This window comes from Trachurus japonicus, chromosome 13 (genome assembly GCF_045865225.1).
Source record: "Trachurus japonicus isolate A0001 chromosome 13, Traja_1.0".
Classification (NCBI taxonomy): Eukaryota; Metazoa; Chordata; class Actinopteri; order Carangiformes; family Carangidae; genus Trachurus; species Trachurus japonicus.
In genome coordinates this window covers 18,098,099-18,121,206 of record NC_140919.1, presented here as the reverse complement: position 1 = coordinate 18,121,206, position 23,108 = coordinate 18,098,099, and the positions used below count along the sequence as shown (strand labels likewise).

General features: G+C 40.2%; 3 protein-coding genes across 4 annotated transcripts; 1 reads left to right on the top strand and 2 right to left on the bottom strand.

Moving 5' to 3' along the window:
• Positions 1-33: 33 nt before the first annotated feature.
• Positions 34-5,379, bottom strand: mmp20a (matrix metallopeptidase 20a (enamelysin)). The gene is given in 10 exon segments (XM_085796662.1): positions 34-134; positions 477-580; positions 1,173-1,329; positions 1,549-1,679; positions 1,751-1,862; positions 2,507-2,638; positions 3,247-3,372; positions 3,551-3,701; positions 4,058-4,222; positions 5,138-5,379. Coding segments are annotated over 10 exon segments (1,299 nt in total). The 5' UTR covers positions 5,258-5,379.
• Positions 5,380-5,671: 292 nt separating this feature from the next.
• On the bottom strand, positions 5,672-10,827 carry mmp20b (matrix metallopeptidase 20b (enamelysin)). 2 transcript variants are annotated; one of them, XM_085795092.1, is made up of 10 exons: positions 10,277-10,827; positions 9,478-9,716; positions 8,798-8,946; positions 8,317-8,442; positions 8,106-8,223; positions 7,791-7,916; positions 7,494-7,627; positions 7,242-7,398; positions 6,562-6,665; positions 5,672-5,886 (listed from the first exon to the last, which is right to left on the bottom strand). In XM_085795092.1, the coding sequence occupies exons 1-10, from the start codon at positions 10,409-10,411 to the stop codon at positions 5,786-5,788; spliced, it is 1,389 nt and encodes a 462-aa protein (XP_085651218.1). In that variant the 5' UTR covers positions 10,412-10,827; the 3' UTR covers positions 5,672-5,785. The 2 variants fall into 2 exon arrangements, with proteins under 2 accessions (XP_085651218.1, XP_085651217.1); XM_085795091.1 differs by having other exon boundaries at positions 7,791-7,950; positions 8,065-8,223; positions 10,277-10,826.
• An 8,454-nt stretch (positions 10,828-19,281) lies between these two features.
• mmp13b (matrix metallopeptidase 13b) lies at positions 19,282-22,876 on the top strand. The gene is made up of 11 exons (XM_085794432.1): positions 19,282-19,482; positions 19,614-19,724; positions 20,045-20,172; positions 20,263-20,411; positions 20,533-20,658; positions 20,744-20,899; positions 21,048-21,168; positions 21,359-21,492; positions 21,584-21,743; positions 21,870-21,973; positions 22,064-22,876. The coding sequence occupies exons 1-11, from the start codon at positions 19,354-19,356 to the stop codon at positions 22,162-22,164; spliced, it is 1,419 nt and encodes a 472-aa protein (XP_085650558.1). The 5' UTR covers positions 19,282-19,353; the 3' UTR covers positions 22,165-22,876.
• Positions 22,877-23,108: the final 232 nt, after the last annotated feature.

The window sequence follows — 23,108 nt, the reverse complement described above, 5'->3', positions numbered from 1 at the left end:
TATTATTCCATTATAATTTAAACTGCGAAACCATTAACATCCCAGGCAAGAATTTGCTGCTACAATATTCACCACTCGGTTTTGTCTGACGTCAAATTGGTAGAGTTGTGGCCCACTGAGGAGGAAGGTGTTAGCTGTCCACATCACAAGAGTTAAAATAAAAACGGCAATATTTTCATGACATATGTTAATTGTGTGTTCATAACAACTGTGTTATCCCAACAAAGTTCAGCTGTGAATAGAAAATTTCAACTTCAGTTAACACATTGTTCTAAAACTGGTGAAAAGTGGTGTTTTCAGTATAAAAGTGTGTCCAGTGTGGTAAGCCACCACCCGTCCGCCACCTAAACCCAGTAAAAAAAAACAAACAAGAAATTACAACTTCTATTTCAGTTGTCCTCTGTTTGTATCCTGTTGCTCAGGTCCGCGTTAAAAAGAGTTCATGACCATAAACTGTGTTTCACTGTTTACGTTACCATGCCACTTAAAGGCGGCGTTGACCCTCCTTGGGATTCCAGGCCCGTCTGTCTGGATGAGTGTGGGGAAGCCCGGGTCCATCCGTCTCCTACGCTCATCATACCTGAGGTTGAATTCTTCACATTCATTTATTCCGTTCATCCATTTCAAACTAGAATTTATTTGTTGTTTGGATATGGACGGTGTTTACGAGAGCATAATAGTTGTAGTTTGTTTTATCCAATACGAATGAATTAAATGCACTGTAAGTGTAGATGATGACAATGTATTTAGAGTTAATAGTAGATGATAAATACATTATTTTTGATACTCCAATCAATCAGCAAAATGTATTTGTTCACTATATATATGCATTTAATATACAATATACATATACTGTATTGCCCGCGTACCAGTTTGAGAATCACTGCTGTATATTATATATATTGTAGTACTGTCATGTGAAATTGTGTATGTGGTACTGAGGTTAATTAACATGCATTGTTTCTATCGAATAAACGAATAAATTATGAATAGATAAAGAGAATAATTGAGAGATTCATTGATTCTGAAAAGAATCAATGGTTGCCAGCCCATTCGGAAAACTGCATATGGAAGGGTTACATACATAGGTTGTTGGTTAATACTGGGCTATTCACTCACTTATTTCAGATGTCACTGTGTGTGGTTTCTTTTTTTTTCTTTTTTTAGGTTACCTGTAATAAAACTGTCCTGTGAAGAAGACTGTTTTGCCATTTTCACTGACATGCACGGCAGCGTCGACCTGCCTGATTCTGGCGGAGAAGCCGAACTCATAGATGGAGCCGACGTGACTCTTCATCTTAAGCTGTTGAACCACCCAGTACTTACGACCTGGAAAAACACAGCCGTGTCACTGCATTTTGGGACACAATGAAAAACAGCAACATACCACAGGCGCTGCCAAACTCAATGAGCCTCTTGCATGAAGTGCAACACTTATGTTGCACAAGGCTGTAATTTGGGCTCAACGTTGTGCTCTCCTACTGGAAATCCAGCCTTGTCATGCTGACAGGGCCTAAGTGATGCTTTGCAGACTGCCCATTACTCTACCAGTGAATATGTACGCCACGCCTTTGGCAGGGATGTCATAAGCGGCATCAACAGGAGAACTGATGCTGGGTAAATATGTGCCACTGTGACCCTCTCTCAGGTGACTCCCTGTTGTTCTCATCCACATGCACCTGGATTAAAACAACATGTAAATTTTATTGCAGTTAAATGTCTGTTTGCAATCAATTAAATCATGACTTACCTGTTTTTAAAGAAAACAATCTAATTTCCAATCACAGCTGCTGCATCAAAAGAGAAGTTGGGGTCACACTTTTCAGGTGCAGGTTGGGGTTCCAGTTTTCTAGTCAGCTTACCTAAAAACACATTAGATATTATAAATTAATTGTTTTTTTTTATATTAGTTTTTGAATGAGTAATAATAACAATTTGGAAGACCACATAGTGCATTATGAGCGCATTCATAATGAATTATAATGTTCGTGATAATCAATAGTAATGCATTATGACTACACTCATAGTGCTTTATGATGCACTATATCAATAGTTAGGAATAAGCTAATGACTTATAAATCCAATGGTCTTATGAGTTCTCTTGACTGGTTATAAACTACAGTCTGACTGATGGGGCTTATAATAAATTATGACTACATATACCCCTATATACATACATCAACAATCAACTGTTGGACTCATGCTATAATACTCCACGAATGATCATAAGTTGTCAATGTAGCCTATGCTTTAAGTAAAGTGAAGTTCGCTTCACTTAGGCCCTGTCAGCATGACAAGGCTGGATTTATAGTTTTTCACAACCGTTGATATAGTGCATCATAAAGCATTATGTGTGTTTATGAGTGTAGTCATAATGCATTATGATTGATAATGATGAGCATTAAAATTCACTATGAATCAGCTCATAATGCACAATAGATGTGGTCTTCATAGAAAATGTTGCCGATAATTTTACATTTTTGTTTTGTTCCTCACCGTAGAGTGCTTCCGAGCACATCATCTTTGGACAGAGATTACCGTGTGCTGCTGTGATGCCTGTGCAGAGGCGTCCTGAGTGAGTGAGACAAACCCAGAGAATGGCCGAGCTCATGAGCTGCAGCAGCAAACAGGCTGAAACCTGAGCAACAAATTAGTGAAATTAGTCATTTCAAGAGGTAAATTAGCACAGAATTACACTGAGAACTGTTGCCACACTATTTGCCTGTTTGAAAGCTTCACTTTTGGCCACACCTTCACACAGAGGGCTTTCTCAGCACCTGTGGCATCTGTTACACCTGGTGTGACATCACTGGTTTGGGGCGTGGCCACAAAGAGCCTCAAACCATTTTGTGGTTCAGGATTTATTTATATACATATATTTTTTTTTACAAATACTGCACCAAGATTGCACTGTATTAACAAATTTCAATGACATTGAACAGATACTTTTATCCCAAGCAACTCACAGTGAGTGTATTCATTGCACTGACACTATTTGAGTGTATTGATTTTAAACAAATAACTAGAGGCAAATAACCACATAGAAGAACAGGGCAACACTGCATGTTCTTCAAGGTTTTTATTCTGACAAATGAGACAAGTAAGTGGCTGTTTGCAAAGGTTGAGATAAAGTCCGACACTGTGGTTTTTAGCCCGTTAGATTCATGACTTTGAGTCTTGGGTTTTATTCTCTGTGTAAATTATGTCACTTCTCACAGAATTACAAACTCCCTTTGACTGACAAACCTTGCCTCCCCGCAGTCCATGTTTCATCCTCATCAAAGTGAACGTCTCCTCCCATCCCCTCTCCAGGCTGAAAGGCATGAGCCAGCACACCCCGGGGTCCATCAAACGGAAAGAAATCTCCATGAGCTTCAACAGAACGAGTGAATAAATCAGGGTTTATGGGGAAAATGTGAAAATCTGATTTACACTGTTTCAAAAAAAATATTGTAGCTTCTCTTTCATTTTTTGGCATGATTAACCATAATTAGTGTTGAGTGTATTTTAAGCAGCATAATAACTCCTCATAAGTGGTTTGCAGATTTACTTCTGCGGGCGAAGGAGATGACTATATCAGCTTTGCCATGGTTGACTTTGATGAACCTCAGTGGTGCTGCTGCACTCCACATCTTCAGGGCTGAACGAAAGGACTTTTCCACATCCTCTCTCTTCATGTCAGGAGTGTGTTTGGTATAGTCCTGTATGCCCATGATGGATGGACCGACAAAAAATAATCAATATTAATCAAGATTAATTGAACAATAGAAGAAATGTGAGTGCTGCCCTGGGTGAAGGTGGATGAACCGCTCAGGTGCTCTTCAAGGACACAGGATGAAAAAACTGATGATGAACACAGCAAGCAGACTGTTAACAGTTAAAATAAAGGATTAAAATAAAGGATTTTTAACAACACCTCACACCATCAGTTTTGGACTGCCTTTTACTTTTTACCACTACTTGCACCAGGACAGTCTGCTTGCTGTGTTTTTTATCTTCATTAATCAAGATTAATTGGTGGAAAATGAATATGGGTTAGTCAACACAAAACATAGACGTAATATTGTGGTTCCTCCAACTTTTTCACATCTGGAACACCACACCTCGGCTCCCTCATCACATCCAGGGAGGGAGGGTCCAGATGTTCCTTCTCTGTCAGACCAAATAAGTTTTGCATTTCTATGATCTGAAACTGACCTGACCTGTCTGGATGGTGCTCTGTCTCTGTTTATGGGATCCAGGTTATACACTGCAAAAACTCAAAATCTTACCAAGAATATTTGTCTTATAGTCAGTCATTTCTAGTCAAAACAAGTATAGGTAAAATAAGACTCATCACATTAAAAAGTAGCTTGTTTTTAGACACTTTTTACTTCTTTCAAGCATATTTTCACTTGAAATAAGTAGAAAAATCTGATAGTGGAGCAAGTTTTTCTTTCTTATTACAAGCACAAAAATCTTGCTTTCTCTGGCAGATTTTTCTACTTATTTCAAGTGAAAATACGTTTGAAACAAATGAAAACTATCTAAAAACAAGTTCATTCTTAGGTGATAAGTTTAGTTTTGACTAGAAATGAGACATTTTGACAAGAAATAAGACAAATATTCTTGGAAAGATTTTGAGTTTTTGCAGTGTAAAACCTCCCATGGTAGCTCTGGTGTGAGAGAAGTGTTAGTTCGTAAAATTTAACTGTATGGTGTGTCTAAAATGAGAAGCTATACTGTCTGCAGATTGTTTTCTGATACATAGACTGTTTATGACTTCTATTTTACAAAATTAGAAAACATTTTTTAATTTTTAATTATTTTTATTTTCATGTCCATTTAACGTCATGAGAGATTCCAATCAGGTAAACTTAAGTGGAAGTAAATCTGTTAAATGCATATTGTTAGATCCTTACATAGGTCAACACAGAGAGCAGGTGTCATCAAATGTACTTTTTTTGTTGTTGATCTGTGTCTAAGTGAAACCATGCATGATACTGGTGTAAAACAATGTGTTGAATTCATTGATAAATAAATGTTAATTATGACCATGTACGTGTATCTCTTGGTGATAATCACCTTCAAGTATTGCAGTAGTTCTTCCTCTTTAAACCAGAAGTCACATTCACAAAAAAGTTCCCACAACACAGACCTCAGCCAGCTCTACATCCTCAGGCCTCAGTAGCTGATCCCAGTCAATGGGTAGAGTCCACAAGATTTCCACAAACATCAGAGTGACCAAAACAGGCATCCACAACCGGGGCAACTCCATGTTTTAAATGCACATTTTCACCAGACTTCATATTTTTTATATGGGAGTATTCTCTGGGCTGTTGGGTAATCACACAGCCCAAACACACATAATCCTGGTAGTTACAGCCGGGTCTACCTGCCCCAATTTTCTGGAGGTTTTGTGGTTAAAACCTCCCCAATGAAATGTCTACAAACTTTGTCTGGGATTTCTGTCTGTGATGACGACGTGTATGTTTGTTTTGTTGTAAAGCAACAAATTCTGTAGCTTGTACCCAACCTTTATCCACATGTGAGGCCACTAACAGTCTGTCATCAAATTAACACTGATATGCAGATTAAATTAGACTAATAAGTAAACCATGAGAGCATTTTAACATACAAAGGGACAAACATCAGCTTTAAATCGTAGTTTCTTTATTTCGACAACCACCGATAAATAAAACCTCATTCAAAACTGAAAAACACAGTGTTCCTTTCTTCTTGCTGTTTAATTTAAGCAAGGTTTCCAGGTAATTTCCTTCTTGCATGTTCAGGGATTTACAGCATTTCAACATCCAAGCCAGGAATTTGCCTTCTCAACTCCGACAACAAGTTTTTGTGAGAGGTCGAACTTGTAGACTTGTGGTCCGACAAAGAAGTAGATCAGACCTATGAAGAAAAATCAGACCTTCAGGAAGCAAACAATGAGTCACATATTTCATCTTTTTTTCATGCTGTGCAGCCGGGAATGTGTTTTTTCTCTGTTTTTGTTGACAATTGTAATGATGATGAGCATCTTTCTAAACTCAAATATCCACTGTTGCTTGCAGTTAAAATTACAGTATGTCATATGAGGGACTTTAATTGGTAAATTATACCGTTTAAATGATAGAGGGGAACCGACTGCTGTAAAACCTTAACTACACTGAGCTCACGTTGCATGTACATTAGCATTCCTGTGCTACTAATAACAATGCAATTCGCAAAAGCCCTTCAAGCTAGAGACAGAAATATGCACCTGCTAAATTTAAACATGGCTACTGCACATTTCAAACTGAACATCACCAAGTATGTTTACTACAGCTGCCCTGAGAGCTCAATGCACTGCAACTTCAGAAATCACAAGAAAATACGGAAAACATCCTCATCAGTTGTGTGTTTCACCTGTTTGCATGTGTTTTCTTCAGCTGCAGTGAGTTGAGCTCTCAGGGCCACCGTAGTTTACACTTGTTAGTATTCTGAAATGTTTGCATTGACTTCTATGTTGTAAAAAAAAACCATACAGTACATAGCCTTCATCAAACAACCAATCAAACACAACAGTTGCCAATAATATTTTCTCACCCTCTTTATGAAAAGCTGCGTTTATTGTTGTGTTGACTCCTGGAAAGCCCTCGCTGATGTACTTTGGGTAACCAAAATCCATAACTCTTCGGTTTTCATTGTAGCTGAAAATAAACAAGTCATGACTAAGGATCATGTGTTTGTCCTACTGAGCTAAGACAAAACATTTGTGTACAGCTGCAACTTTATAATCACACCATCAAACCTCAGAACCCACATCAAGCCTTTTGCTCAGTGTGTGTGAGGTCCAGCTGAGAGACAAAATGTTACAGTCACGTCTGGGTCCACTGGGTCCCCAGCTACCAGCACTTTGTGATTATACTATTACACTTTTATTTAATGTGACACAATTTTGCAACAGGACTTCATTTAGGCTATAATTAGAAGAGCATAATTTGATTTAATTCAATCTGGAGTGCTCACACACATACATTTATTATGGCTCTTGCTAATGCATGATGTTTTAACTCCAATTCCCTATGCTCATGAATGACAAAGCTGGATACTATAAATGTGCAAACTATTATAACTTCGTACATCAATTTCCTTTCATTTCATACTTGAATCAAATGATCAAAAGCATAATGATCAGATGTGTAAACATGCACATAGAGAAAGGTGAAAAGGGAATATTTTAAAGTGATTGTTACTGGGTTTATGCTGTTGATCTGTTGCCTCACCTCCAGTAAATATCATGCATAAAGAACAGTGTGCGCCCTGTTTTCACTATGTGCACAGCTGCATCGACGTCCTGCACCCAGACTGGAAATCCAAAGTGGGTGAGTGCTCTGGGCTTTCCCTTCACAACAGAGCCTTTCACCGTCCAGAACATGGATTCTGTCAAAAGATACAGACGAACAATTAGGCTAATGCTTTGGCTATGTATGAAAATTGGCATCAGATACGGTAGATAAAGCATTAAGGACAGTTACCATGGATGAGGTAAGCAGTAGATCTGCGAGGCACCCAGAAGGCTGCATCGATACGGGTTTCAATCTTGGGCATGAAGTTGGAGATGGGACCTTCTTTGATGTCATATTGCTCATTATGTTTAATCCAGAGATACCTTGTGGGGGGAAAAAATGGAAGTTATATCAAAAATTATTGTATGATGATGTGAGAAGAGACTCTTATGAGTGCCCAAATTGACATTTTTTTAATATATATACTGTATATATAAATTCAGGCCTGGAATTGCAGATAAGAATACAACCAAGTCGTCAACAAACCTTTCTCTGAAGAAGAACGTTGCGTCCCCGACAGTGGACACTGCGTCAAAGGTCAGGTCTGCAGCACATCTGCCTTGCATGAGTCGAGGTAACAGGGATACCCTACTCTGGAAGCCCCAGCTGTATCTTGGAAGGTGATTTGGACGACCTCTGGCTGGACCTAACATGCATCAGAACACATTTGTGTGAAAGGTTACACTTAGGGGGAGCAAAAAGGCGTAAAATATAACTGTAATTGCTGCATAGCCTTAGATAGATAATCAAAACTCTTAACTGTAAAGCGCATTGATATTTGCTATATCTTCTATTGATAACAGGTTGGCTGGACGGGAGGATCTGTAGGTGGGATACATCAGTGAGGCTGGGTTTCTGGAGTGCTTGAGGCCCAGAGCGTGGCCAAATTCATGTGCAGCCACCACAAACAGATTGAAACCTGGAATAGCAGAAAGAAAAGCACACTCAGATAAACATCTCTGCAGTTGCTTCAGTCTGAACGTGAAGTGCCATGTGGGATTCAGTTCAGCACCCGTCTCTCCTGCTGTCCAGTGCTCGTCGTCGTCAAAGTGCGTGTCACCTCCGACGCCCAGCCCTGGCCCGAAAGCATGAGCCAACGTGCCTCTTGGTCCGTCAAAAGGATACAAGTCACCATGTTCTTCATGATATAATCCAGGCCAAACATGAAATAGAAAACCACAGAGAAAACCATTTTCTGTCATGCCACCAGAAAATTACAGGCTTCCATTCACCTCATCTAAAGGAGTCTCTTGCATTCAGCAGCCAGTGCTCGATGATGCTGCCATGGTGAGCTGCTGAGGCTCTCCACGTGCATAACCACCGTGCTGTGATATTTACATAACACAGAGCTAGTATATCACTCTTTACGTGAGTGGCAGTCAAACTGCTCATTGACCTTTCAAGCCTCTCCAGCCACTGTCCTTCGTTAGGCAAAAGACTGTCCTTCATGAGACACAACTTTGTGCTTTATATAAATGGACTCACACACTCACCATTGGTCACAAACTCCACCATGATGTCAGCATTGCGGGTGTGTGACCGTACAAACGTCAGACTGCTGGCTCTGGCCCAAACACTGAAAGCTGACTCAACCAGAGAGTCCACAGTGCTGCGAGGCAAATCCCTTGTGTACCTGCCAATGCTGCAAAGCAAGTGTGATTTTGTTGTTGATTAGTATGAAGATCAAAACTCTGCATGATTTTTATGAATATAGATAAAATAAAATAAAAATTAGCATATGGTTATGCAGTAATTTGGAAATGAACTCCTCTTATTTTCTCTTTAATTATATCTTTGTTATGCATGTACATCCAGCAGACATGGCTAAATCAGAAATAGATGTTTGAGTTATTGTTGCATAAATTCAAGCATGGATGGTGAAACTGGCACTTTAAAAAACCCATAATAACTTTCAGAGGCAGGAGTCCCAAAACCCAAAATCTGTTAACTATAATGAATTGTGACAGTTGCTGTTCCCCTTTTCTGCCAAAGGCTTTATTGCCTGCTGGCTCAAATTGTTTCTCATGTATTTGGCAGCGTTCAGGGACAACCAGTCGTTTTCTGCAAGTTCAGTCTGGGTCACACATGGGTGTCGCTCTTATATAAGATACATATGGTTGTTTCTACTGAACTTTACAGGCAACATTTCCATCATTAAAGGTTGCATACACACCTGTACGTGATGACATTCTTGTTCCACCGTGTCCCCTGGATGTGGCTGTACTCCTCCACATCTGGGACGCCACATCGAGGAGTCCCCATCACCTCCAAAGTGTCTGAGTCCAGCTCACCTGTTACATTGAGCCCAAAGAAAATCTGCATGTCTTTCACTTTGGAGGTGAAGGCGAGCCCACTCCGCTTCATGCGACCCAGCGGCTCTATTTGCAGGCTGTAGTACTGCTGAAGGTAATCCTGTCAGTAGATTTAAGATCCATAAATCAGATATCATTTTCTATTATTTCCACTGTACCACACATGCATTATAGAAGATTTCACATAAAACCTCTATCAAATTGCACAGTAACACTGTGTAACACAACTTATCTCGTATGATCAGATTTACAGCATCAGCTTCTCCAATTAGACCAAAAATAAAATCTATTCTCAACAATAATGCATTTTATGAATGAAGCAATTCCACACAGATTGTCTTCTCCAACAGTTCCTTCCAAAAAAAAAAAAAATAGAAGAATTTTATGATGGAGATTAAAGATGAGGGAAGAGAGGATGCTAAAAGAATCTGCAAAACCATGCAATGTAACAAATTCAAGGACTCAGAGGGCAGTGCACTCACTTACCTCCGCCCCCCACCCACACAAATACAAAAGTAATAAAAACAATATCTCAATGACTCCTTGCAATGTTTAGATACACCTTGAAACAGGCAATCTTCTGGCATCATACAAGAGATTCAATCACATGCAGTGCAATCTCAAACATTGGTAATGTAGCTCATGCAATTATGCACTTACTGTGGCCAGCTTCAAGTCAACCTGTGGTTCTGCGGAAGGAGAGCTCGTTCCCTCCGGAATAAATGTGGGCGCCGTAAAACATGGACGGGGCAATAGCAAGACCAAGACGCAGACAGATAGCAGCATGACATGCATTTCACAGACTTAACACAACATGAATTGCAGTGGGCCTAGTTTAAACACATGGAGATGGGAGTTCTGGTTAATGAGAAAGCCTTTTAAATGGTTATTGTGACTCATGCCACTTGCAAATCCAAGGAAAGCCTCAGACAGTACTATGGAATTAGGGAGGGGTTTAAAGACAGCCAAGGACAGCAACAAAAAAAGAAGGAAAGACAGAAATGACATTTGAACAGTTTTTGTCACGTGACATGTTTGCTCCAATGATGGTTTAAATGCATGAGGTGTATGGTTTCAATTTCAACATCTTATTTTAATGCAAATGTTGGTCTGAAATCAATTGTTTCAATAAGAGATAATTTGAAGTGTCTAAGAATTTAGAGTGAAAATTGCAGGCTTACAAATTAAAAACAAGTGGTGACACTTTAACATGAAGCATAAATGTGGTGTAGAAAAAGATTAATTCTGTGTTTTCGTCACTGTCACCTTGAGTGTGTTTGCCATGTTGATATATCTGACTAAAAACCCAAGAAGCACTGACATGATAAATTATTTCACCCAGTCTGTAGAAGAACCTCAACTTAAGTCTAACCAGACTGATGCAACACAATGAGCTGGGTGGCACTTCTCAGTCCCACGCATTCTGCGAGCTCTCCCAAAATAACACCATCAAAGCCCATTCTTGTCCAGTTTTAGCAAACACATGCAAGATCGTTCAATGAGAGAGTTCACTGAAGGGGAGCCGAAATTGCAGGGGTGGATTTAAGGCCTTCAAAAAAGAAGATGGCCGCCAGCCAGGATGCCTAGACTGGCAAGGGTGGTGCCGCGGTAAATTCAAGCTACAATTACCGTTGATTGGTCATTGTGGTGCTTTATGGGAGCAACAGAATTCCACTGCGAGGCAACATGAGCCGACTTTTCCCAGAGCACGTCGCAGTCTCGAAGAATTTTGTGTTGCTCCGGTTTTATGGTGTGACTACAGACGTGGTAATGAAGTCATTTTAAGCTGAGGTGATGGCTGAGACTGCCGTTTGGAGCTGCAAGGTTACAAGATGAGGAGAGAAGGCCGCTTTATGGCAGGAACATCCCTGTTTCCCACACCCACACTTTCACACTGCAAGGGCAGAAGAGGAGAAAAGGAGATCTCTCAGTCGAAAAGCATAGTTTTTTTCCACAATGATAACAAACTTAATCTGTGTTTCTCAAAGTATTGTAGTACAAAAAATTACATGACAATGACAAATTTCCACAATCAGTAAAACATCCACTTCTCTTCATATTTCATTATCAAATATTTGATGGTTTATCTCTGGTTTCCTTTTTGTCCTGTCTTATTATGACAATCCCTGTGTCTTGTCTTCCTGTGGTCTCCCTCTTGTGATTACCTTATGTGTCTCACCTAGCTGTGTTGATTACCCCGCCTGTGTCTTGTTTCTCCCTCATGTATTCAACCTCACTGTTTTGTCCTTTGTTGGTTCATCTGCGCTAGTCCCCTGTTGATGCTGTGTGTGTTACTTTCCCATTGAGTTTAAAGCAGAAGTAACCGGAATGTTTGTGTTAATATAAGTCTTAAATAGTTATATCTTCCGACGGCAATCACTTACAAAGAGTGTTTGGTCCGAAACACGGGTCTGTCAGTCACTCTGCTCTGCTGTAAGCCGAGGAGAAAACTTCTTGTATACTTCCTTGTATCCTTCAACCTTTATCCATTGAGGAGAGAGAACGGCATGAAGGGCTGTGTGTGCAGCCAAGGGATGCGCGTGAATGTGGTGACGTAGGGACGAGGACCAATAGATCCATGACGAGGGTGGGGACTGCTAACTCCATCGGCTGACAAGAAGTTAGCCAAAACAACCGGATCGCTTACTTCTGCTTTAATAAGTTATTTTTGGTTCACCATACTGGTTTTTGTGTTGGTGTCTGGGTCCAGTTCCCATGTAAATCCTGACAGTCACTATATTCAGAGAGTAGTCATTTGACAGTACTAGTGTGTGTCTCCATATCTTAGTACCATATTTACAGCCAAAATGAGTACATACAAATCTGATAATAAATGCAGATTGATTCCTCTGCTACTGTCAATCAATCTGCATTTATTATTATATCAGATTGAGGGTACACACAGCTGCAAGGAGCAATGTCATCACATTAATTACGGCGCTAACAGGTAGTAGCAAGCTGCTGTGAAAACCGGTAAAATAGATCTAATTGGTGCTCCTGTAGAAGTGTTGGAGTCCCAATGTGAAACGCTTCAATCTATTATTGTGTGTTATTGAAATGTATTTCAGGGCTGAAGCTCACTAATTCATCCCCAAGTGCAGTGTAGCAGCTGTGGTTTAACAGCATTGTGCTGGGCAGGTGACAAGTGTGTTTAATGTGCTTGTGCTCTAAAAACATTATAGGCTACATAACCAAGTCATTTGACCTGGATGTGACTGCTATTGTTCTCTTTTCTAGCCAAGTCAGTTGTTGGCAGGTAATAGTGGGTATATTGACCAATGGCAATTGAATTGAATTGCATGTGCCATAAGGGGGCACCATCAAAACATGTTGTATCAAATTTTACAGTTGCACAGAATCACACAAAGCTCCGAAAATGATCACATTGCAAGACTTTAAAAGTGCCATGTATAGAATTTGAACATTTCTGACTTTGGTTTCCTCTGGTAAAATCTCAAAGTGCCTGTAATAGAAAGTTTTGAACTTCCCTGCTCTCCCCTGACACAAACCAAAGCCTGAATTTGTCCAAATAAAAGCTAAAAAGAAAATAAATTCAGTTTTGGTTGTTGTGGTTAGGCTACACTTTTCACAGACACAACACACAACATGACAGTGTGCGGTCCCTCTATCAGCTTTCACAATAAGCCAGAAAGGGCACGTCAGACTTGACTCATTCTGTGGAAAAGCTCATTCACATTATGATGAAGCAAACGGCTAAAAGTGGGTGCTGCCAAAACAAAATGATTCAAAAGCAACAGATAAGAAAACCACAAATCATTTTCTTGTGATCATCTTTGTCCTTTTTTCAAAGGAAAACTAATATTTTTTTTTTTGCCTCTGACAGTGTAGTAAATATGCCATTGCACAGGCCAGAACCATTTGTGAGGTTCCACTTCAAAGAGTCTCTGCTGCCCTCATGTGGCAACTCCTCACTCCAACGTGCCTGAACTTAACTTGAAGGAATCATCTTCGTTCAAATCTCAGAAGTTGCTCAGCATTTTATTTATTTATTTATTTTAACTTTTGTTGTATTGCTTTTTCAATAGAATTACAGATCCAATAGTGCACTGTACCATTTCACATCTTGTTTTTGGCCTCTATATGTGATCTGACTTCTCTCTTCACTGTCGGCTGTATCTGATTCATATTGTGACTCACTGACCATGTCGATTGTCATTATATCACATTACACTCACTTGGCAGACCCTTTTGTCCAAAGAGACCCACACAGTCTTCCACACCCTTACCAAATTATGTAATCCTGTAATATACAGTAATGACACCAGGAGCTCAGTAAGATGCATTATTTTTTACTTCAATGTGTTGCTAAGTGTTGATATGTTAAACCTTTCAGCAAAATGGCATCTGTTTTGACCAGAAAGACTTTGTTTTGACGCAGAGCAGAGAAGTAAGTCTGTCTTAACAGTAGACAGGCGAGGCAGGAAGAGGTTTGCTGTTAGAGCACAGGATTTATGAGGTTTGTCCAGAAAGGCAAAATACAAGAAAACTAAGAACTTGAGTCAAGTGCAAAAAGCAAAGACGCTAAAGTATTTGTATCACACAAAAAGACGCAATCTGGTATCGGTGCGTGCCGATGTGATGATTAAATGAGCTGGCTGATATACAGACAGGAGGAGGAGGAGAGGGATGTCAACAGTGGAAACTCATGAAAGGAGGGGGAAAACCTGCAGCCTTTAACACAGACTATAGGCTTGCATGGTTACATCCAGATAATATGCTGACAACTTAATTAATAACTAATGTAGTCAGAGGAAACATAAACACAACTTTTTAATTCAGGTGAAAGATTGCAGACCACAAAAAGCTGAATGTGAAGTTTGTTGTAACACATCTCTAACTGTGAATTTGTTCAGTGTGAGTTCAGTGCTTAATCCCAAATCGGACTCATCTGAGTGTAAAAGAAATGTAAAGTAAATAGATTCAACTTCCTCCAAAAATAAATAGGCCTACATGTTGTCGTTGTACTGCCCCTCCACCACCCACTCTGTGTTTGTCTAACTGTGGTCTGAGGGTAGACCAGACTCATGATGCTGAGGTTTGCAGCTGATGTGGGATAAAACCAAACCTACTCTGTTATATTTACCAGAAAAACAGTTAATTGGCAATTCATTAGACTGTTTAATGAATGGGTTTACTTGAAGAGAAAGATGTGTGGAGTGAGATCTGCATCGCACCATCACCATACAGCTTCGAGTGCATGAGGCACCTGGTTCATTAACCCTAACATGGCCAAAGACATAACAACTATGCTGTAATTGATGATAAGAAAATTATGGGTTATGGATCTGGCCTCAATACAATATAATTTAGATCATAGCTGAACAAACATAATACTGGAGTGGGAACCAAGTGAAAGGAACCAGTGCATCCTCCATCAGCTTTTGTGGTCACAGCAGGTCATGTCTGTGACCACAAGCCCATGACCATGACCTGTCCCATGCCAAATGTTTACAGTACTGTTTAGAGTACTATTCATGCCAGGTCACTAAAGCAGTGGGCTGGCCCATTGCTCCACTTCCAAGCAGTGGACTTCACAATAACAAAACCTAAAGGGCTTTGGGTTGGATGTTACCAAAAAGCTGAGCTGTCTTGAGAAGCAGGTCAACAAACCACCAAGTAGCACAGTCATACCTCACTCCCTGTTGTGTCAGAGAAAGGTCAGTATGGACCGGTGAGGGACCACAGAGAGGTTTATCAACTTGATACTGATGTTTACTTTTCCCCCTTATCTCTGTTTTTTTTTCACTTGTGTCTCATTTTCTATTCTCTGTTGTCAACTTTCCATGAAGCAGCTGCAGCTACTTCATTGCAAATAAATGTTTTCGTCTGGAGTCAGTGTGTTCACAGTGGAAATAAAAGTAAACTATAATAAACAACAGAGTGTGAACAGAGGGACAGTTCCTTTTTGAGTTTTCTGTTACCTAGAGAAACAATCTTAGAAAAATAAAATGTTGGTTGCTTTTTAAAGTTAAATGTCTTAAAGCTCCACTGGCCTTGGGCTTGGCCACGTGCGTGGGCCTCGTACCGGCCCCACTCCCCCTCAGAGAGCACTGAGATAGCGTGAGATAGCGTGAGATAGCGTGAGATAGCGTGACGCTCAGCCACACGCCCTTGTTACAGTGAATGAAGTTTACCATGTCTATGTGCAATTGTGTTGTAAGTTTTATAGTCTAATCTGTTGTTTACTGCTTTTAATGTAACAATGTGGCCCGCCTCTTGGCCAGGTCTCTCGTGGAAAAGAGATCTTTTGATCTCCATGGGACTGACATGGATAAATAAGGCCCCAGAAAAAATGTTATTACACAGACATAACACAGTAATAACACAGGAATTGCCCAAAACATAATTTAACATGATGGATAAATGATAATAATACTGAATCATTCCATAATATTATATGAGCTCAATCTGTATAAAAATAAATAAATAAAATGCACTGTCCCTTACTGAATCAATGCTACACAACGTTTTCACATACTAAAAACAAGAAAACCAAAAGTTACACAAGACATAGTGGATTAAGATTTAATATCTTAAAGCAGATAACAGCGGCACGGCCGTTTCGGCTAATGCTGTGTTCAAGGCAGGCTTTTGAAACCGTAAGTTACAGCTTCAAGTCACAACTACGACTTGGTAGCATTCCAGGTAACCCGTAGCTCGTGTTTTTACCGTCCTGTTGTCTGTGAAAGTTCCCTATAACGGCCACTCGTAACTTCCGACCCGTGAACTCGTACCAGATCGAACTGGTATGACTTCACAGGAAGGAAAAACACAAAGTACGAGTTTCCTTGAACGCACCATGAGTTAGCAGCCCCCGCCCTTGTCAGGCATCAATTGGTCCTCGTGCTACGTCACCACATTCACGCGCATCCCTTGGCTGCACACACAGCCCTTCATGCCGTTCTCTCCCCTCATTGGATAACACTTGTATCCCACAAGGAAAATTTTCTCCTCGGGTTACAGCAGAGCAGAGTGACGGAGAGACTCGTGTTTAGGCTGAAATACTTCATGTAAGTGATTGCTGACGGAAAATAGGACTATTTAGGACTTATATTAACAAAAACATTCCACTGATATCTGCTTTAATGGGAGGCAAGTTGTCTGTCACTGCCACTCCCCACCATCATTGCCCTGCTTGGAATAACTAATAAATGAATACATAGTCTATGAAAAATTGACAATGAAAAGTCAGGGGGCAGGGGCCCACTTCAATATTTTTTCTGGGGGCCCAGAATACCTAGCAGACCTGGCATGAGCCACAACATCAAACCAATTAATCTAATTAAGTCTCACTGCCAAACCTATGGTGTTAAGTGGAGGTTCAAACCTTATAGAGAGTGCCTAACAGCCAGGTTACTGGAATATAAGGGGAAATTAACTGGGACACAGAATCTACAAATATCAAGCTTGTCTAATGAAAAAACTAGATTTCTGCTGCTGAAACCAAAACAGCTGGCCAGATGTGGGCCTACGGCTGAAACTGATAGATGTCAAGATAAGATGGATGATTAAAGCTGAATCTGATTTGTCCTAAAACACTTGCCATAGAGACAACTGTCTGGTTTTACAGGCTTTTACAGGCTTGAGTCTATACAGTATAACAACACCATGATTTTTAAGACCTGCGACTCTGTGCCTGCAAGAAGTGGGTCACAGCACGTATCAGCTGTGTCTGTTTCCACATATCAATGTGTGTCTGAATGTGTGTGTGTGTGTGTGTGTCTGTGTGTGTTTGTTGGTGACCATTTTAAAATAACAGCAAAAATCCCCCTAACTGCCAACTTCCCCCAGGCGTGAGTCAGGAGCACTGTGTTAACCACCGTCTACACAGTGATGTTACTCCCAAAATATTTGTCTCCACAGGACGCTGGAGGGTTTGGACACAATGTTTGTTACACATTACACATGATATCACTAATGGGCAGCAGATGAACATCTGTGATGTTTCTATGTAATAATGACTTCAGTTTTTACCCATACCTCCCATATCTCTGCCACTGTAACTATAACTCCATCATGAAGATAAATAACAACAACAATTGGTCAACTGATATTCCTTGTGTAGTGTACGAGACTTCATCTTGGTACCCACCTTTAACTGAAAAATGTGACATGTGGTCTCATACTTAGCTAAACATGGTTATTACAAGACATTTTCCAAAAGTATGTTGATAATAACTCGAATCGTGACACTGCTCAATCATTCTGTTGAATGTGTGCCACCTCCTAGTTGTTGCCACTGCATCAGTTTCAGTTGAAGTGCATTTTCTGAAGCTATAAAACACTGTTTTTGTTTGAGAAAATACAATGATTATAATAAACCTTATTTATGTGACAGCATTCGCATAGTCCATAGTATAAAACAATGTATATGTGTGGCATTGCAAACAATAAAACTTAACAGTAGAGTGTGTGGCACTGCAAACAATAAAACTTAACAGTAGAGTGTGTGGCACTGCAAACAATAAAACTTAACAGTAGAGTGTGTGGCATTGCAAACAATGCGATGACGAGCCGGGTCATTGACCAGTGTCTTTTCACTATGTGGAGGTTTAGGAATTCCACTGATGTCACACGAGCTAATAATTATATAGACCATGTTGTCTCACAAAGTAGGAGCAGTAATAGACAGCGTGTCTTTACCTGTCCTGTCTCCAGGGGCCAACAGACACCAACAGAGCTGTGAAAAACATCTGTATTTCCGTTGGCACTGGATGGAAAGTCAGAGAATTATAGCAAACATGAATAAGATTCATTCTCTGTTCAACATCTGCAGCTAAAACCAGGGCAATCAATTTAATGAGATATTCCAGTCTGGATTAAAGAAAAATCAACTGTTCAAACATTACATTCATGACCTTTATTACCATGTATCTTGTGACCCATGCACTTCTACATACAGTATCAAATCTGTGCTGTCATCAGTTGTAAGTCATTTTGTCAGGCAACAGTTTCTCATAACTGAGAACACCAGTTTGTCTGAATCACATCCCATTGACAAAAAATGGAAACAGTGGGGAAACACTTACAGTAAGTCAGAGGGAGATGGTTTTAATTATCACCAAATCAAATCCACACACAGTGCATTTGTTTGCAAGGAAACAATTAACTGTTCATCCGTAAAGTCTTATAGTACAATCAGATGTAAATCTCATAACACAATACATCCAACCTTCATGTTTTCTTCGCCCCTTTCTTTACTTTGACGCGTGTTTGTTAGTCATATATCCGAAAACGTCTTCACCTAAAATAACAAGACTGACTATCATGAGACCAGCAGCAACATAAAATACATTCCCAAAATTCCCTATTATTCAATAGTGGAGCATTTATTTATTTTAACTCTTTGTTTTCTAAGGCTGAATAAGATGGACAATGATAACTAATGGTGTGACATCCATATGAACCCCGGAGTATTTTCTTGCCCACAGTCTTAACTTCACAGATGTTTTGCCTCATAAACATTTTCAGTAAACCTGTTGGCAAACTGCTGCAGTCAGACAAAATTGGGAAATGTTTTTATCAAAGCATTTTAAGTGGGTTCAAAGGAGTACACTCAAACCACAGTCACTGTAGCTTTTACACATAAGCACATTCTCAATAGGCAAAGGAGGAAGTGGCTAGGTGCTTTTACATGAATCACAGAGACCCCTTTGAGGGAAAAAAAAAAGTGGACCCAAAACACTATAAATACCCTCCAGGGCTTCTTGACACCAATGACTGGTTTGGACAACACAGAGACAACAACAATGATAGCTCTGCTGCTGCCGCTGCTGGCGCTGGTCGCTCACTCCTCTGCTCTGCCTCTGTCAACCAGGGACAGAGACAACTGGATGGTAGCAGAGGTAAGATATCTGAGCTCACAGACCAGTGAAGTGGCTCCTACTTTTGACTTTTTTTTTCATTATGATACACAAAAATCTTTTATTTGATGCTCCTTATATGTGACAGCAACTTCATGTCTTCCCCCAAATAGAAATACCTCCGTCGTTTCTATGGTCTTCCAGCTGGTCTCCAAGGTAGAGACGGGCCATCAAGTACCTTTCAGTCCAAGGTCAAGGACATGCAGAGATTCTTCAAACTCAAGGTGAGATATGGAAGAACATTTGATTAATGCTTAGCTTTAGGTCTTTCCTCTGTAGCTCATATTGATCCATGTCATGGTTTCTTTGGTTTTGTGACTCTTCCTTTTTGCACTTCAGTTTAGTCTAAAGCTGTATCTTTATTTTGTGTGTATGTGTGTGTTATTAAAGCGTTTCTATTTAACCTAAAGGTTTATCATATTACACACAATACCACCAGTTATTTCCAAAGCTATTAATGTGGAGAGGACCAGACTGGATCTGCTAACAAATGCTGTTACGGACAGTTTTATATAGTTTCTTTCCACTTCCTCTGCCTGTGAAGGTGACAGGGAATCTGGATGACAACACTATGGAGCTAATGAAGCAGGCCAGATGTGGCGTCCCTGACATCGGGGAGTACAACCACTTCCCCCGACACCTCAAATGGCAAAATAACAATGTCACATTCAGGTACGTGTTTAAATGAGAATATGAAAAGGAGTTGAACTTTTCATTATTCCCTCACTTACCCTGCACTCTCATATATCCCTGATGTTTCAGGATTTTGAATTATACACCAGATCTGAAGAAGTCTGATGTAGACAGGGCCATTCGCAATGCGCTGAACGTTTGGGCCGATGTCACCCCTCTGACCTTTAAGAGGCTGCGCGAGGGAATCGCTGACATTATGATCAGCTTTGGATCAAAAGGTACAAAAAAAAGCTGTTGCATTAATTCTGTGTGACATTGGCTAAAACCATATCGACTCTGAATTGAGCATACTCTGCCAGGTATAATTAATAAGAACTCTTTGCTGTGTGAACCCTGCAGAGCATGGGGACTACAACCCTTTCGATGGGCCTAACGGACTGCTGGCTCACGCCTACCCACCGGGCCAAGGCATCGGAGGAGACACTCACTTTGATGAGGATGAGCACTGGACCAAAGATTCATCTGGTACATATAACGCACAAGTTGCTCACCATATTCTCGTATAATTGTATAATACCACCTATTCTGACTGAGTTTATTCTCTCCGTAGCTTACAACCTGTTTATAGTGGCAGCCCATGAGTTGGGCCACGCCCTCGGTATGTCCCACTCCGCAGACGCAGGAGCCCTGATGTACCCTGTCTACGCATACACCACAGGCTACCCACTGTCTGAGGATGACATTGAAGGCATCCAAGCTCTCTACGGTAATATAAATATGACTTTATATTTTGATTTTGGATTAAATGGAAACTGATATAACTGAAATGAATGGGTTAAATCATTCTTAGACAAGAGATTTTCCTCTTTTCTCACATGGAAGTATTAATGTGAATGCCGACTGTTCAATCACAGGTCCAAACCCCGACCACAGGAAAGTAAAGCCAAGGCCTGATGCACCAAACAAATGCGACCCCATGTTGACTTTTGATGCTGCCACAGAGCTCAGAGGGGAGACCATCATCTTCAAAGACAGGTACGGTCAGACCTGCTATGGTTCATTTAAATCGTTATCATCACAGAGTGTATGGAAAATCTCTTGAGTCTCTTGATTTCTACCCAGAAAAAGCTCCGTAAATTCACCTTGTATTGATATGTACTGCATGGAGATCTGTGTGTGAATCGTGCTATACTGTATTTTATTTACATGGTGCACTTTGTTGCAGGTTCTACTGGCGTATCCATCCTCAGATGGCCGAGCCTGAGCAGACACTGATCAAGTCCACATGGCCGTCCCTCCCCAACAAAGTGGACGCAGCTTACGAGAACCCAGAGAAGGATCTAGTCATCATATTCAGTGGTGGGTTGTTATTATTATTAATGCTGTTTTCATCTCCTCACATATTTTTTGTGTTATTTTGTTTTACTTTAATTTGTTTTTCTCTCTTCAGGAATCCGAATGTGGGCTTTGAATGGTTACAGCCTTGTGAATGGTTACCCAAAGTACATACACAAACTCGGCCTCCCCAAGACGGTGAGGAAGGTGGATGCAGCTGTTTACATCAAAGACACAGGCAAAACTCTACTCTTCAGCGATGAGGAGTATTGGAGGTATGTAAAGATGCATGTTACTCTAAACTTGTCAGGTATATTGAAGTTCTTGAGTCGGTCTCTGTCGACAAATGTAATAATTACATATTTCACTGATCCTCTTTTGTTGTTATTTGTCGCTCACAGCTACGATGAAGCAACAAGAACAATGGACAGCGGTTACCCACGAGTCATCGAGGATGATTTCCCTGGAATGGATGACGAGGTCGACGCTGCTGTTTATCACTACGGTAACATGAAGCTTTCGATACTACATTTTCTTGAATGTTCAAAAGGAGGCGATTGATCCAACACTGACCACACTCTCTGCTCTCTTTCAGGATACTTGTACTTCTTCCATGAGCACGTGCAGTACGAGTACAGTTACAACTCAAGGAAGGTCATGCGCATCCTGAGGACCAACTCCATCTTCAACTGCTGATGAGATGATCTGCGTCTCTCAGCAGTTTGGTTTAGAAAAATGTGCAAGTATAGCTGGCTATATGGTGAATGACATCAAAGTAAAATAGTTGTTAAGATGAGAGAAGGGAAGGTGCAGTCCATGGAGGAGGTGGACGCATGGAGGGAAGGACCAACATTATAAAAAAAAGTTTATTTTTTACCAGTGCTGGGCACATGTAGGAGATGAAATTTGTTAGACACAGAATTCTGGAAAATTCTTCGTCTCTTTTCCTTAGATTATTTTTATTTATTTTACAACTCCATATTTGCACAAGTTCCACGATGCACAAGTTGTGTTTCTGGTCAGTGACAGTTGGCTCGGCTGGTCTGTGAAGTCACAACATGACTTGTTGTCACACTAACATACGAGTATTTCAACAAAGATCACAGCAGCTTGTTAAACTGTATTTACCCTTAGGACATTTTGTATGTTTTGTCCATTAATAAGAGTACAGTGGAGAGTAAAACTGTTGTAATGTCAGTGTTAAAGAGCTGTGCTGTTGTCACTGGCTTTTTTTTAGGTAGTTCAGGAGATTGCATTTAATTTATTACATTTCACAAGGGTTCCCAAAGGTTCCTTAGAGATCCACTTACTTAACTTAGATTTAAACATACTACTTTCAATCTGTCATTTAATGCCAAAACATTTCTGTGAATTTTGTCGTCAGTATTTTCAAAAGTTTTGACGAATATGATGTATTCAATAAAGAATAATGTGAAACCAATGATTGGTGTAAATCTGTGGTCAGTTCATTCTGAATCATCAGGAATTTGTGGAAATTATTTTTCCATGACTAAAACCAGTCATTTCATTTCATAACCTTTATTTAAACTCGGAGATATATTGAGGAGTAACCTCATTTACAATATAGCCGAGATGAAACACAAAACATATAAGGACAGAAGACAAGACATTTGAAACAT

Coding starts and splice junctions, on each gene's coding strand:
- mmp20b (XM_085795091.1), bottom strand. CDS start 10,411: ATGCATGTCATGCTGCTATCTGTCTGCGTCTTGGTCTTGCTATTGCCC. Junction 8,443..8,797: donor GGTGGAGTTTGTGACCAATG/GTGAGTGTGTGA, acceptor TATATCATGAAG/AACATGGTGACTTGTATCCT. Junction 7,951..8,064: donor AAATATCAATGCGCTTTACA/GTTAAGAGTTTT, acceptor GATGCATGTTAG/GTCCAGCCAGAGGTCGTCCA.
- mmp13b (XM_085794432.1), top strand. CDS start 19,354: ATGACTGGTTTGGACAACACAGAGACAACAACAATGATAGCTCTGCTG. Junction 19,725..20,044: donor AGAGATTCTTCAAACTCAAG/GTGAGATATGGA, acceptor CTGCCTGTGAAG/GTGACAGGGAATCTGGATGA. Junction 21,493..21,583: donor TCTAGTCATCATATTCAGTG/GTGGGTTGTTAT, acceptor TTCTCTCTTCAG/GAATCCGAATGTGGGCTTTG.